This window comes from Canis lupus, chromosome 35 (assembly GCF_003254725.2).
Source record: "Canis lupus dingo isolate Sandy chromosome 35, ASM325472v2, whole genome shotgun sequence".
Taxonomy (NCBI): Eukaryota; Metazoa; Chordata; class Mammalia; order Carnivora; family Canidae; genus Canis; species Canis lupus.
The window spans coordinates 22390214-22403002 of record NC_064277.1 but is presented as its reverse complement, the minus strand read 5'-3'; the positions used below and the strand labels follow the sequence as shown (position 1 = coordinate 22403002).

General features: G+C 39.6%; 1 protein-coding gene across 1 annotated transcript in view; it reads left to right on the top strand.

Annotated features, from left to right (window-relative positions):
* DCDC2 (doublecortin domain containing 2) overlaps positions 1–12126 on the top strand; it is a 161423-nt gene extending 149297 nt beyond the window's left edge. The window contains exons 9-10 of the mRNA XM_025443189.3: positions 3524–3826; positions 7271–12126. Coding sequence (XP_025298974.1) covers positions 3524–3826; positions 7271–7330 — 363 coding nt within the window. The 3' untranslated portion in view covers positions 7331–12126. The remainder of the gene's footprint in view (positions 1–3523; positions 3827–7270) is intronic.
* The last annotated feature ends 663 nt before the right edge of the window (positions 12127–12789 follow it).

Below are 12789 nucleotides of genomic sequence, written 5' to 3'. Positions count from 1 at the left end.
AAAAAAAAGAATTAAAAAAAAAAAAAGAAGTAGTCACCTTAACAGACTTCAGCAAGCTCTTGTATTCTCAGAGAGAAGGAACAGATCTAGATTCCTAAATGATCACCATAAATTTTGGGTTTTCTCTGTTATTATTATTAAATGCTTTTATTATAAAATTCTGTATAATTTCTCTTTCAAATCAAAACCAAATGGGCAAGTTAAGGTACCTTAATGATTTCTAGGAGGGTGATAGACAATTATCCAGTTCTCAGAAATAATTTAAAAAGAAATGTGCTCTTGTTGGCCATTAGTGCTGTAGTATTTTTGGATTTTTGTATGTAATGCTTCAGGGACTCTGCCTAACAATCTTTATAATGTTCCCTCCTAGATCACACCAAAAGTCTTTAATAGAGATCCAGAAATGTTTTTGTTCTCAGGTCGGTCATTCTTTAAACATTAAAAGCGATGTTGCCTCTTGCAGAGTCACATTTTCTGGCTGTTGAAAACACGGTAGTGACTATGCGAAATAGCAGCTTCTCCCATTGTTTGAGGAAGAATAGCAGGACTTGGCAAAATATTGCCTTGGGGGGCAGCCCGGGTGGCTTAGCTGTTTAGTGCGGACTTCAGCCCAGGGTGTGATTCTGGAGACCCGGGATCGAGTCCCACGTTGGGCTCCCCGCAGGGAACCTACTTCTCCCTCTGCTGGTGTCTCTACCTCTCTGTGTCTCTCATGAATAAATAAATAAAATCTTTGGGATGCCTGGGTGGCTCAGCGATTGAGCATCTGCCTTCAGTTCAGGGTGTGATCCCGTGATCCTGGGATCGAGTCCCACATCGGGCTCCCTGCATGGAGCCTGCTTCTCCCTCTGTCTCTGCCTGTCTCTCTGTGTCTCTCATGAATAAATAAATAAAATATTAAAAAAAAATACTGCTTTGGGTTCAAATCCTAGCCCTACTTGGTGACCACTGCTGAAGCGTTGAGTGGTTTCTCATCTTCCTTATGTGGGTAAGAGATATAAGAAGTGCACTTTGCAGGGTTGTTGTGAGGGTTTCAGGAATGATAAATGGATGAGCACAGAGCATGACACTCAGCATGGACGGGAGACGTGTGCTGCACTGTGTTCTCCACCCACAAGCAGTGTTCACGCGGTGTTGCATTGGTCACGGTGACCAGAGCCTGGAGACCTGATGGCAGGCTGCCACCCCCACTGTGAAAGGTCCCTTTCCTGACCCATGCTCTGGGCACTTCTCACCTCATGCTGTATTATACTGTGCCCTGTGACTGCGCTGCTCTGAGCTCCCTGATTCGAGACTCTGTGTCATATCTGTCTCTGAATGTCCAGCGTCTAGACTATTGTTCAGCCCAGGTGGGTCTCCAGGCCCAGTCATGAGGGTTATGGTGACAGATCCCTCCAGATGTCTTTTTAGGGTCACACATCCTTCTGAGTCACTAAGAAAGGAGCTTCTGGGTCTGGGTTCGAAACCCCTCAGCGTTTTCTTGACCTCTTGAGTGGGAAGCCACCCACCATGATTCTCTGAGTTGGCTCCTTCTTCTAGCTCTTCCTCACCTCGAGTCCCCTCTCTGACATTTCCTCTCTTCTGCTTTCATAATGACAGTGCCCACCCTCTCACTTACCAGACTCTTCCATTGCCCATTGCTCGAAGTGTGTCTGCCTCATTGCTTTGCCATGAGTGTTCTCTGTACAGAGAGAGTGGGATAGGGCTTAGGAGATGGGAGCATACTGTTTTGCCTCTTCAAGATTGGAAGTTTTTTTCGCCTTCAGTTAGGTCTTATACATAAAAGCTGGAAATCCTTGCCAAGCATTGTGGGGTTCCATGCCATAAATCTTTGTCTTTTCTCTTAGCACCATCTGGCAGATTCATCCACACACATACATGCCCATTTCTGGCCTTCCTAGGGGCCTCGCCCTGGGCAGCAAGCTTAGGGGTGTTGGGGGCCCCATGCCTTTCGACATGGGGCATAAGCATCCGAGTGGAAATGTGAAAGACAGAGCCACACTGTACTATTATTTAAGCTGTGAGAAGACAAAACACCACGGTTATTGGAATATCTTAAGAGCAACTGATTTTTTTCTTTCATTTTTTTAAAGTATGTCTTTGATAATCATGCGGTCAAAACTGAGACTCTACTTTGAGCAGAATATAAGCTTTCATGGTTCAACATTTTCCACTTCAAAATAATGTGTCGAGTTTTGCCCTGAACTTTCAGTCTACTTTGTTTGTTTTCCCTTTACTTCCAAAATGGAGAGTATTATGTTAATTTTACAAGAAGACCATGAAGACCTCATAACAAGCATTTGTGCAGCTTGAGGAGAATGGATTTCCAGAGCTACAAGGGGGGGGGGGGGGGCAGGGGTAATTGCATCTCAGACCCTCCTTTTATAGATGCTGGAGGACTAGGTGACCTGTCTACTGTCAACCAGAAAGAGGCAGGGCTAGAGTCCTAATTTAGAACAAGTTCTGTTCTTTCCTACACTTTAAAAGAAAAGCTGTTCTTTTATTGGAGGCAATGAAAAACCTGAGGATTCTAGGAGAGAGTGTATCAGACAGATGGGGAGCAACTCTAATGTTTTCTTAGGATGTGATGTGCCAGGTACTGTGGTAGGCATGCATATAACTTCTCTCATTTATTCCCCCTGGGTGTTTTATTATATTCTCCTTTTATAAGTGGGGACTCTGGTGCTCACAGAGTTAGCTGATGGATGGCCAGTGCTTGAACCTGGGTCTCCAAAGTCTTGGCTCTGGAAGTCAGCCCCTTGTGTCTTTTAAAGCAGCTTTACATGTATCCAAATAACTGTGAAATGCCTAATTGGAGCTTATAAATTCCTGAGCACTTATTGTTTTTATAGAAAGAACATATAGTTTCTTGGCCTTAGATCTGCACGATCGTTTTTGTGTTTTGAGATACACCATGAACTCCCAGGCATTGTGTAGGAAGTGGTCCACATCTGGTGCTAGATGACTTGGGTTCCCATCCTGGTACTACCACCATCGCCCTCTTTCTGTACTTAGAGACGTAAATACACACCAGGCAGTTGTGGTAAGGATGATGACATCTCCGCAGGACTTTTTGTCTTTTTTTTTTTAAACCTCCTCCTCAGGGTGGGACACTCCACTAGATATTGGCCAAGGACCCTGCAGTCTGGCTTCCTTTCTGCCCCAGGGGCTTCTAAGCACTGGAGGTACATGCTTCATCCCAGATCTGGCTCTTCCACTTATGTACAGTAGGATCTTGGGCTAGATACTTGGGGTCTTTGTACCTTAGTTTTCTCACCTGTAATAGGGGAATAATACTAACCTCACAGGATTGTGGTGAGGAGCCAATGAGGAAATCGTGGTGAAGAGTGGCGTTTAGTAGATATTCAATGAGAGTTAGCACGTTCTCTACTGCAGACTGCTATGCACATGTAAGGAAGTTTTACCTGACTGTGGTTTAGTAATTATTACATCATTCTAATGTGCAGTGCAGAATCTCTGTTGCGCTGCTTGCTTTCATCTGTTATTCATTCTGACCCACCAGAGACCAGCAGAAATAGTAGATGAGGAAGAAGATGGAGAGAAAGCAAACAAGGATGCAGAGCAGAAAGAAGACTTTTCGGGAATGAATGGTGAAGTTGAAGAAGGAGGAGATCTGGAGGCTACAGAAGCCTCTGAGGAGGTGGAGGAGGTCCCGGACCACAGGGAGGAGCCTGCAGGTCCCACCCGAGGTAATGGAGGCACCGATGAAGAAAATGGGGAGGAGCTGGATCAGGTTACTACTGAGCTTCAGGAGGCAGTGGACGAGGATGTCAAGTCTCAAGGAGCTGGCACTGGACAAAATGAGGTAATTCTATTGCTTTTGCTCCCTGGTGTTCATGCTCGAATGTGTGTGTGGTGTGCATGCCCAGGCACTTAGCAAATTATTCAAGCACTTAAGACTTTCTTAAGTCTTTCTTTGAAACCACTTACTGTTGAGCAGAGAAGGACTCAATACCATTTACTCGACTATGTTATTTTAGTCCATTAATAAGTATTGTCATCCATCTATCAGAATCCATGCGTCTGTCCTGTCATCCACCTACTCATCCGTCTGTCTATTCACCCATTCATCCGCCTATCTATCCACTCACCCACCCACTCATCTACCCATCCATCTACTCATCCATCCATTTCACCCACCCATCCACTCATCTACCTACTCATCTACCCACTCATCCCCCCTGCCACCCACTCACCCACCCATCCCCTTACCCACCCACCCATCTATCCACTCACTCATTTACTGCTCACTCATCCATCCACCCATCCCCTCACCCACCAATCTACCCACTCATCCCCTCATCCACCCATCTACCCACTCATCTACCCATTTCACCCATCCACCCACTCATCCACCCACCTACCCATCCATCCATCCTAATCTCATTCTACAAAGTTTGCAGAGGTCCTAAGAATGTATATAACAAATATAAACAAATGCAAATACATTAAGATCAGGAAAGGTACAAACAAGAAAGGAGCATCAAGGCCATGAGACCTAGACATGAAAGAAAGAACGTCACCTCTGTCACAGGTGACGTCTTTGGAGATGTTAGTTTGACTTGTGTAGTCTGTGTTAAATGGATTAGCCAAATTAAGCATTTGATGCACCAGAACTTAATAACATGTGGTTCTACTTATTATACATAGAGGGTAAGGAAATACGTGGTAAAGCCTCCTTCCTAGCTTGCTTTTCCACCAGGGTTCCTGCAGCAGGATATTCTCAATGTGCAGGCATTCTTCCAGAGGAGAGATGATTAAATTAGGGACTGATAAATAGGCTCAAGTTCAGTGTCACAGTGTGAGGGGCAGGGTGAACTGCACAGCATCCCCACTAACCACATATGCCCTTCCTTCCTGTCTAACTCTTTGGCCAGGGCCCACCTCCTCAGGCTGTAACCTCTCAAGTAGGCTTTGCTATCATTATTCCTGATGCCCGGTCTCATGAGTGGGGTTCTCTTGATGATTTATTATTGCTTCATCTGTTTTATTTTGCTTAGAGGGGGATCAAATTTAGTAACGTTAAAATGCGAACAAGTTCTTGTGGCCAGGTTTCAATAACCAGTACAGAGTTCTCTGTAATCTGTTATTCTGGCTCATACAAAAACCATCCTTAACATCTAAATGAAAACACCCAACGTGTCTTCCACTTCATCTTTCCTCAAGATGAGGGACTCATAGTTGTAGTCAATAAATTCCCCATCTGCAGTTCTCCACAGTCACTGAAATTTAGTGGCAGTTTATATTCTGAAGTTGTTTGTAGCTAAAATTAGAAAAAAAATTTCAGTCAATTACATGATTCCTTTTCCCTCAGTAAGGAAACAAAATGAACTTCTCAAGGAAACAGACACACACATACATGCCTATACAAACACACTTTTACTTTCTGAAAGGAAGCCAAATGGTTTATCTGCTGGTGTCATATGGAAAACACATTGTCATTTATATGGTGACTGCAATAGTAGACTTCACGAAGTTCTTTGTGATGGCTGCCTTCGATGAAAATTCACTGCATGAAATCAAAGTGTAAATCCTATGTGGGACCTAGGTGGTCAGATCCAGTATGTACCCTTCCAGTAGTCTAGGTTTCCCTTCAGTGTCATAACCTAAAACTGTTTAATGGAAATGAATGGATGTACCTACCTATATTCCATTCTGTAAGTTTAACTTTTAAAAATAAGCCTTTTATAAGAACTGAGCCTCAGTCAAGATCAAGGTTATATAATTTGAAGTGCAAGTTTCCCCAGAATGTATTGACGGGAATCTAAGCTTGTGGAATTGCAAAGGAGCAAGTGCCTGATACATGGCGAGTTAGGGATTTTATTTTATTTTATTTCATTTTATTATTTTTTTAAAAGATTTTATTTACTTATTTATGAGAGACAGAGAGAGACAGAGGCAGAGACACAGGCAGAGGGAGAAGCAGACTTCTTGCAGGGAGCCCGATGTGGGACTCGATCCCTGAACCTGGGATCTGGGATCATGCCATGAACTGAAGGCAGATGCTCAGCTGCTGAGCCACCCAGGTGTCCTGAGTTAGGGATTTTAAAAACTATGCAAATACCAGAGCAAAGCAGTTACCCAGAAAGAGATTGAATCTTATTTGACTCATCTCTCTTATAATGGCAGTGTGTGTTGTTTTCACTCTTCCTAAAGTACTAGTTCAGGTACATTTTAAGCATATCAAGTCTATGAAAAAGAAGATACATATAAATTATAAATTACACATTAAAAATTAACCATTTCCAAAGGACTGTTTACTTCTCAAATGACTAAGAATTCAGTTTATCGTGTAACATTTTGTTCTATGTAGCCGTCCTTAGACACAGTATATTGTGATTATAGGAAGACAGCAGGTGCATATGACAGATACACAACAAGCAACTGACATTTATTGGGCTTGTGTTATATTCAAAGTACTATTTGAAACACTTCCTGAGATAACGTGAAATAAGAGACCACCCCGGTCATTTTCTTTTTCTTTTTTTTTGTGCAGAAATTATGGCTGGAGGTGGAGGGGCCCTGGAGCTAGTCCTACTGTCTTCACACTGGTGGCCCTTCTGGCGGCTGTGGAGCTTTCAGGGTTCCCTAGGGCAGAGTTTGAAAATCAACTAATTCTAATCTCATCCCCTTGGATTTCAATCTAGTAGGGAAAGGACACATTGTACACAAGACGCGATTTTTAATACCCTGAAGGAAGTTCAAGGGGCAGGGATGCCATTGCTGTTGGAGAAATACTGCTCTATACTTGATTTCCTTCCCGCTTTTCTCTCTCTGATACTTGATGGCACTTGGTACTGTATTCACAAGAGTTTGTGAACTCTAACTAATAGAACATCTGGTAGGGGCTGGGTTAATGTGACATGAGGATAGAATTGCTGTGCTTTTTTCCTCTTTCCTCTGAAAATGCTGAAATGAAAATACACTGTTGAAAAGAAAAACTTAAAAGTGTAATCAAGAGGCAAAATTGAGAAAAGTAAAGCCTGTAGCACAAGAAATGAGTCTGTGCTTCTTAGGAAGCACATCGTAGATTATGGTTCCAGGCAGGGCTTTTGTGCAAGCAAGGTGTTGAGAATGGCATGTCCACTGGGTAATGCTCAACTGAAAAAGAAAGGGGACCCAAGGAACCATTTTTAATTGAATATTTATACGATTTTACATGAAACACAGAGTAATTTTTTTCCTTGCGAATTTTATGACCTTTGTGACTAAAGAGCTAAATATCTTTTTATGATCTCTCTTCTTCCAGGCTGACTTAGACCACCAAAGACCACCAAGACCAGAAGTAAAAATCACCAGCCCACAGTGAGAAAATGAGAACAACAAACAAAACAAGGACTATGTTGTCATAGCATAGATAATTTTCAAAAAGAAGAGTATGTTGATTATCAGACAAATGAAGGGTTATAATACTTGAATAATAAGGGTATAGTTACTGCGGAACATAATGTGACAATATGGTTGAATACTACCTACTGAATTTTAAGATTAGAGGCTTAATGGAAAGACTAGATAATTTTGAATAGCTACTAAAGGAGAGTGACTTCTTTTCATGGAATGTATTTTTAAAAGTCTTTTAGGAAAATTAAAAGGGTACAGGAGCACTTTCCCCGGATGACAATTGGCCACTTGTCTTTATAAGCGATGGAAAAGAATAGGGCCACACCTATTGGATCCTCTTCTATAAATTTAGAAATGAGGCTATTAGATGGGAGTTTATCCTATAGCACTTATCTAGGAAGGCAGAGAATTTTAAAGAGATGGTAATAGGAAAGCATGTGCTATTTTTTTTAAAGCAATAAACTCTTGCATAAACAACTGTAGTTTAGTTTCAGAGACTGGCAGTAGATTGAAATGTTTCCGTGACTTGTCAACATTCTTTTCTTTCTTCCTCCTCATCCCAAATCCATCTTACACAAATTAAAAAGACAGCACAGGGTGTTCACTTTGGAAGGTGGAAGTCTTCATTCAGGGTAGTGGTGATTAATCTTGACATGACATTCCCTCAAGCGCTTCAGGTTTTAATCCTTGTGTCTTTAGTGACACATTCAGGAAGGAATTTTACCATGGGACACCCAGGTTACATTCACTGAGCCTGGCTGGCTGGTTTGCAAGTTCTGGTATTCTGTGGATTTTCATGGAACTAGTCTGCCCTCACCAGTAATATCCATCTCTTCTCCATCATGTTCTTATGTTAGAAAACTCCGTATTGGCTAATCTAAAGATTGAATTCCCTAGAGTTTTTTTACAAAAAACGAAAAAAAAAAACTAGACTGCCTAATAGGAAGAGTTTGTCACTGCTCCATTTGACTTGCTTTTTTCCTTATTTCTGTTAGGATTGGCCTTGTCATACTTTTGCCCCTGTGGTTATTAGCAAATGTTTATTGTAATGGCCAGTTATGTTTAGACTTTCAAGCAGATTCCTTCCTAAATAATTAGAATCCATCTGGGAGAAATTGTTGAAAAATACTTAAGTTGTCGTAATGAGACCAGTTCCTTATTACAATTCTGTGGGCTAATTAAATGAACTCCCAATGGCCTTGTTAGGTAGATATGGGGAAAAATACGATTGTATTAGTTTTTTGAATTGTCAAGAGATGATGCAGATCTTCCTTAAATATAGAAATAATATATTTTTTCGTATTAAAAATATTTTGTGATTATGTAGACGTTATAAATTTGAAATGTAAAATTCCAGTGCTTTTGTAGAATTCATTGTTAATCCTAAATTTAAAAGATTTTCTTCCCCTCCAGGTTTCATAACCACCCATTTGGAATAAAGGTAGCTATATCAAGCACTTAATAATACTACAGAAAACTAATGTATTTTTTCCTAGCAGCTATTTTAGTATTTTCTACAAATAGGAAGCATAAACAGAGACTATAATGTGTAACAGTATTGGAAAGAGATTGTGATATAAGGGTGTATTGATCTGGGAGGATGAATTGTCAACGAGGGTTCTATATTGTATAAAAATCTAGACTGTGCTTTTTACAAGTCAGCTTATTTTTTCAAATGGGACAATATGAGATGTAGTAGACTACAAACAACAGTCTTGTGTTGCTAGGGAAATAAGACTAGCTGTTTTTTTAATGTTAAATTCCCATGCCATTACTGGGCCTGGGGTTAATTATTTTAAATAGTTTATAGAAATCAGGGGTAAATGCCTGAAATTATAACTAATTCTCAAGATGATTCTTTCTCTTTTCTTTCTTTAATGAGTTTCTCTTTTTTTCCTTTTTTAAAAGGAATCTCTTGAGTTTTTTTTTTTCCCCTCCTGTTCTTCATTATACTATGAAGCTTAGGTTTTCAGAGCCTTTTTAAGAGTTATTTCAATGAAGCCCAATATTGTTTTACATGAAAAACAAAGTATACAAATACTTCAATATGATGAGAGGTCATAGTAACTGTAGCAAAAAATTTAAAAATTAGGATATAATTCTTCTCTTGGACCAATGTGCATGTTTTACCGCCTGTTGACAAGATATAATTGTGGCCTCCCTTGAGGGCATGAACAACTAATCACTCTATAACACTTTGCAGACATATATTACTAAAAAAAAAAAAAAAAAAAGAATGAAATATGTCGTCTAACCATGGGACGACATCGTTCACAGAAAATGCAAAGTGTGCCTGTCATTTTGGAGATGACGTCAACACAAAGGAGGAATGCTGATTCACGTCCCCCATGTGGATGTTTTCTCTGTGGGAATGGTGGTCCCAGTGGCAGGCTAGCTGCAAGGGTTAAGCTGGGCTCAAGGACAGATCTGGAGAGCATTTATGTGAGTGAGCAGAAGAGATCTGGGTTAGGCTGCAAGTATTGTTCCTTTCCAAGAGGGAGGATACTGTGAAAAACCCCTGTAGCTTTGCTGTGCTAGCCAGCGGAATGCTTTTAGTTTTAAGGAACTCTTTCCTCAAACTTAATTGGGTTCTAAGACATTTATAAACAACTGGTTGCTTAGTTGAATTGGAACATTAGAGTTTTGCAGAAAAAGACACAAATTTTAGCTAGTGTCATTTTCATGCTAAAGATGTTCCATCTTGCTCCGTAGCCTCCTCTGTTCATCACCTAGGCAACATCCACTGATTTCTAGTTAGTTATACAATATGATATTATGGCCATATGATAACTTTTTACTCACTATTTTTCTCTATAGCCATAGGATGACTTTCCACTTAATAAGACATTTTCCCCTATGCGTTTTGGGAAATATTCAAATGCCAGGCTCACAGGAAGAGCATGATACCCTCATGTTTTATTCTGGAGTGTTGGCTCCTGGTATGGTCTGTAAAGACAGAACCAGCCCCTAGGTATGTGGCTTGGAGTCTCTTGGATATCTCTGAGGGATATGGTTGTGAAGCCATACTAATGTGAGCTTCTTCATGCTAACTTTTCCAGCGTATAGCTCATAAACCAACATCCTGGAAGACTTCACTAAATGACCTATCTTATACATAAGATGGGATGAACGTCTGTCTATTCAAAATTGTGACCATAGAACATCAAGAAGGCTTCTTTATGTTATTCACTGACTCTCCTAAAGAATTAACTCTGTACTTTCATTTTGATCAATAAAGCAGCAAAGCAAAAATTTTTAAACAGATTAATTACTAGAGACAAAGAAACATCTGAACTGTTGCCAATCTGAACAGAGAGAATAAATAGATATTCACTTATACATATCAAATACTTGTACAGTTGCACTCACACACTTTAAAATACTGAACAGGCCTCTCCAGGCATAGCGTTGTTAATAGAATAAGGCTCTTCTGAGAGAGGCAATGTGTAAAACACACATGGAGAGGAAACACTAAGAAATGATATAGATCATGGTGCTTTAAAACTTGTTTCCTGGAGACTTTAAGAAATTTAAAATTTCAGAGTAAGAAAGTTACCAGAATTTTAATGAAAAATTTATTGTATGGAGGAGTGATTGCAGATAGATAGACAGACAGACAGATGATGGATCATCTTGTTTTCCTGACCTAATGACAGAGTCCAGTCCCTTAGTTCATTGTTACCAGCCCTAAGGACCATATGCCTCAGGTGCAGAATATTTCATACCAACAAAGGCTCTGTCCAAAGGTTACCACTGTTCATGAATGTGTGTGCATGATTTGCAGGAATGCATAGAGGACTCTCTTTGGTACCAAATAGCCAGGTTCACTACAAATAGAATAAAAGACTGACTTACTGTTTCACCTCTTTATCTATAATGCTCTGGTTCAGTGCAGAAACTTCATAGTGTCCCTGAGTGACTCTAATGTCCTGGAGTGGCACCACTTTCTTGTTTTCTTTGCATTTTTTTTTAAGGTTAATCTGTCTGTCTCAGGTGATGAGTACATGCAGTTCTTTGTTATTAAATATCAGTCTTGTAAATGCTCTTAAGATTCTTGCTTCCCAGAAATTATCCTGGTATGGAAATGGGTCTGATTCTTACCATATAAAATTTGTGTATTTCTTATCATGAATTCTAAGGGACTTGGAGAGAGTGTGAAAGTGCATTCCAACCTGTTGATGCAGAGGGAAATACTGTTTTGGAAAAGGCAGGCATCCTATAAAATACGGGGAATTAGGAAAGAATTTTAAAATGTCTGGATAACCATAAAGCATTTATAAAATCAGGAGGTAAGTAATGGAGCTCTGTTGGCTTAAGCCAACAACAGACTGAGCTTTAATCTGTGAATGGGACCAAATGAATTCCCTATAGTTTTATCAGCTTAAACCACATAGTCTAATTGAGTGGCTGAGTTATGACCACAAATGTCATGGCAAGTGGGAAGAGGGAATGGCCATAGTCAATTTCAAAAGAAGTTTGGAAAAAACTTATTCTGGTTGTTGCTTCACTGCTTCTTTTGTGCCTTAAATCCTTACCATGTACAATGATTAAGGGTGATTATTGATGTTATAAGTAAAGGTTTAGTTGAGCTTATCATTTTTATGTGATTTATGTTTAGAACTTCTCTTTGTAAGGCAAGTTATTTGTGCTTTGATCAAATTATGAGCATTAGCTTTTTTTTATTTCTGTATTAGCGCTCACTCTGAAATATAAAAGTTTACTGTATCTTTTGAGTAAATAGATACGTGTTTTATGTAACTAAAATGTGTCTGGGCCTATTTATTGTTTGTTTATGATGTTGTGTGGCTGATATTTCATTTATCAATTCTCTGCATGACATTTTTTTTCACAAATGCAGTAGAAACTTTTTTATTTAAACCATGTATTCAACAATACTTCTGTTTCTATTTGGCATGGGTATTAAGCTTCATTACGTAAAGAAAAGTAATTTACACCTTCATGCACATGTTGTTTAGTTGATGAAATTTTCATGAAAGAAAACATCGTTTTTTCTTTTATGAAATCGTTTTAGGGAAACACAAGTCCTGAGTTTTTGTTATGATAAATGAAAATATCTTTTAAAACAAAACAAATTGTCCAAATCACACATTTTTTGTAGATAGAGCTATGGGAATAAACTTACAATTTTTTTTAAACTTACAATTTTACAAAGAAGGTAGCTAAAATTCTGCTGTAGTTTGTGGGCAAGTCACTGCTTTCATTCTACCAAATTAAAGTCGTTTTGTGTTTTCCCTTCATGTGTGAGAAAAGTAGTTAAGCACAAGCATTTAGCCTTCTTGATGTGTGATAACAAAATATGTGTATTGAGGTCCCATAACTGAGGAGAATACCCATTGAGCAGTTCACTCATGTATCTCTGTTATTCCATGAGAGTGGAAAAGCAAACCTCACCAAAGAAGAAGGCAT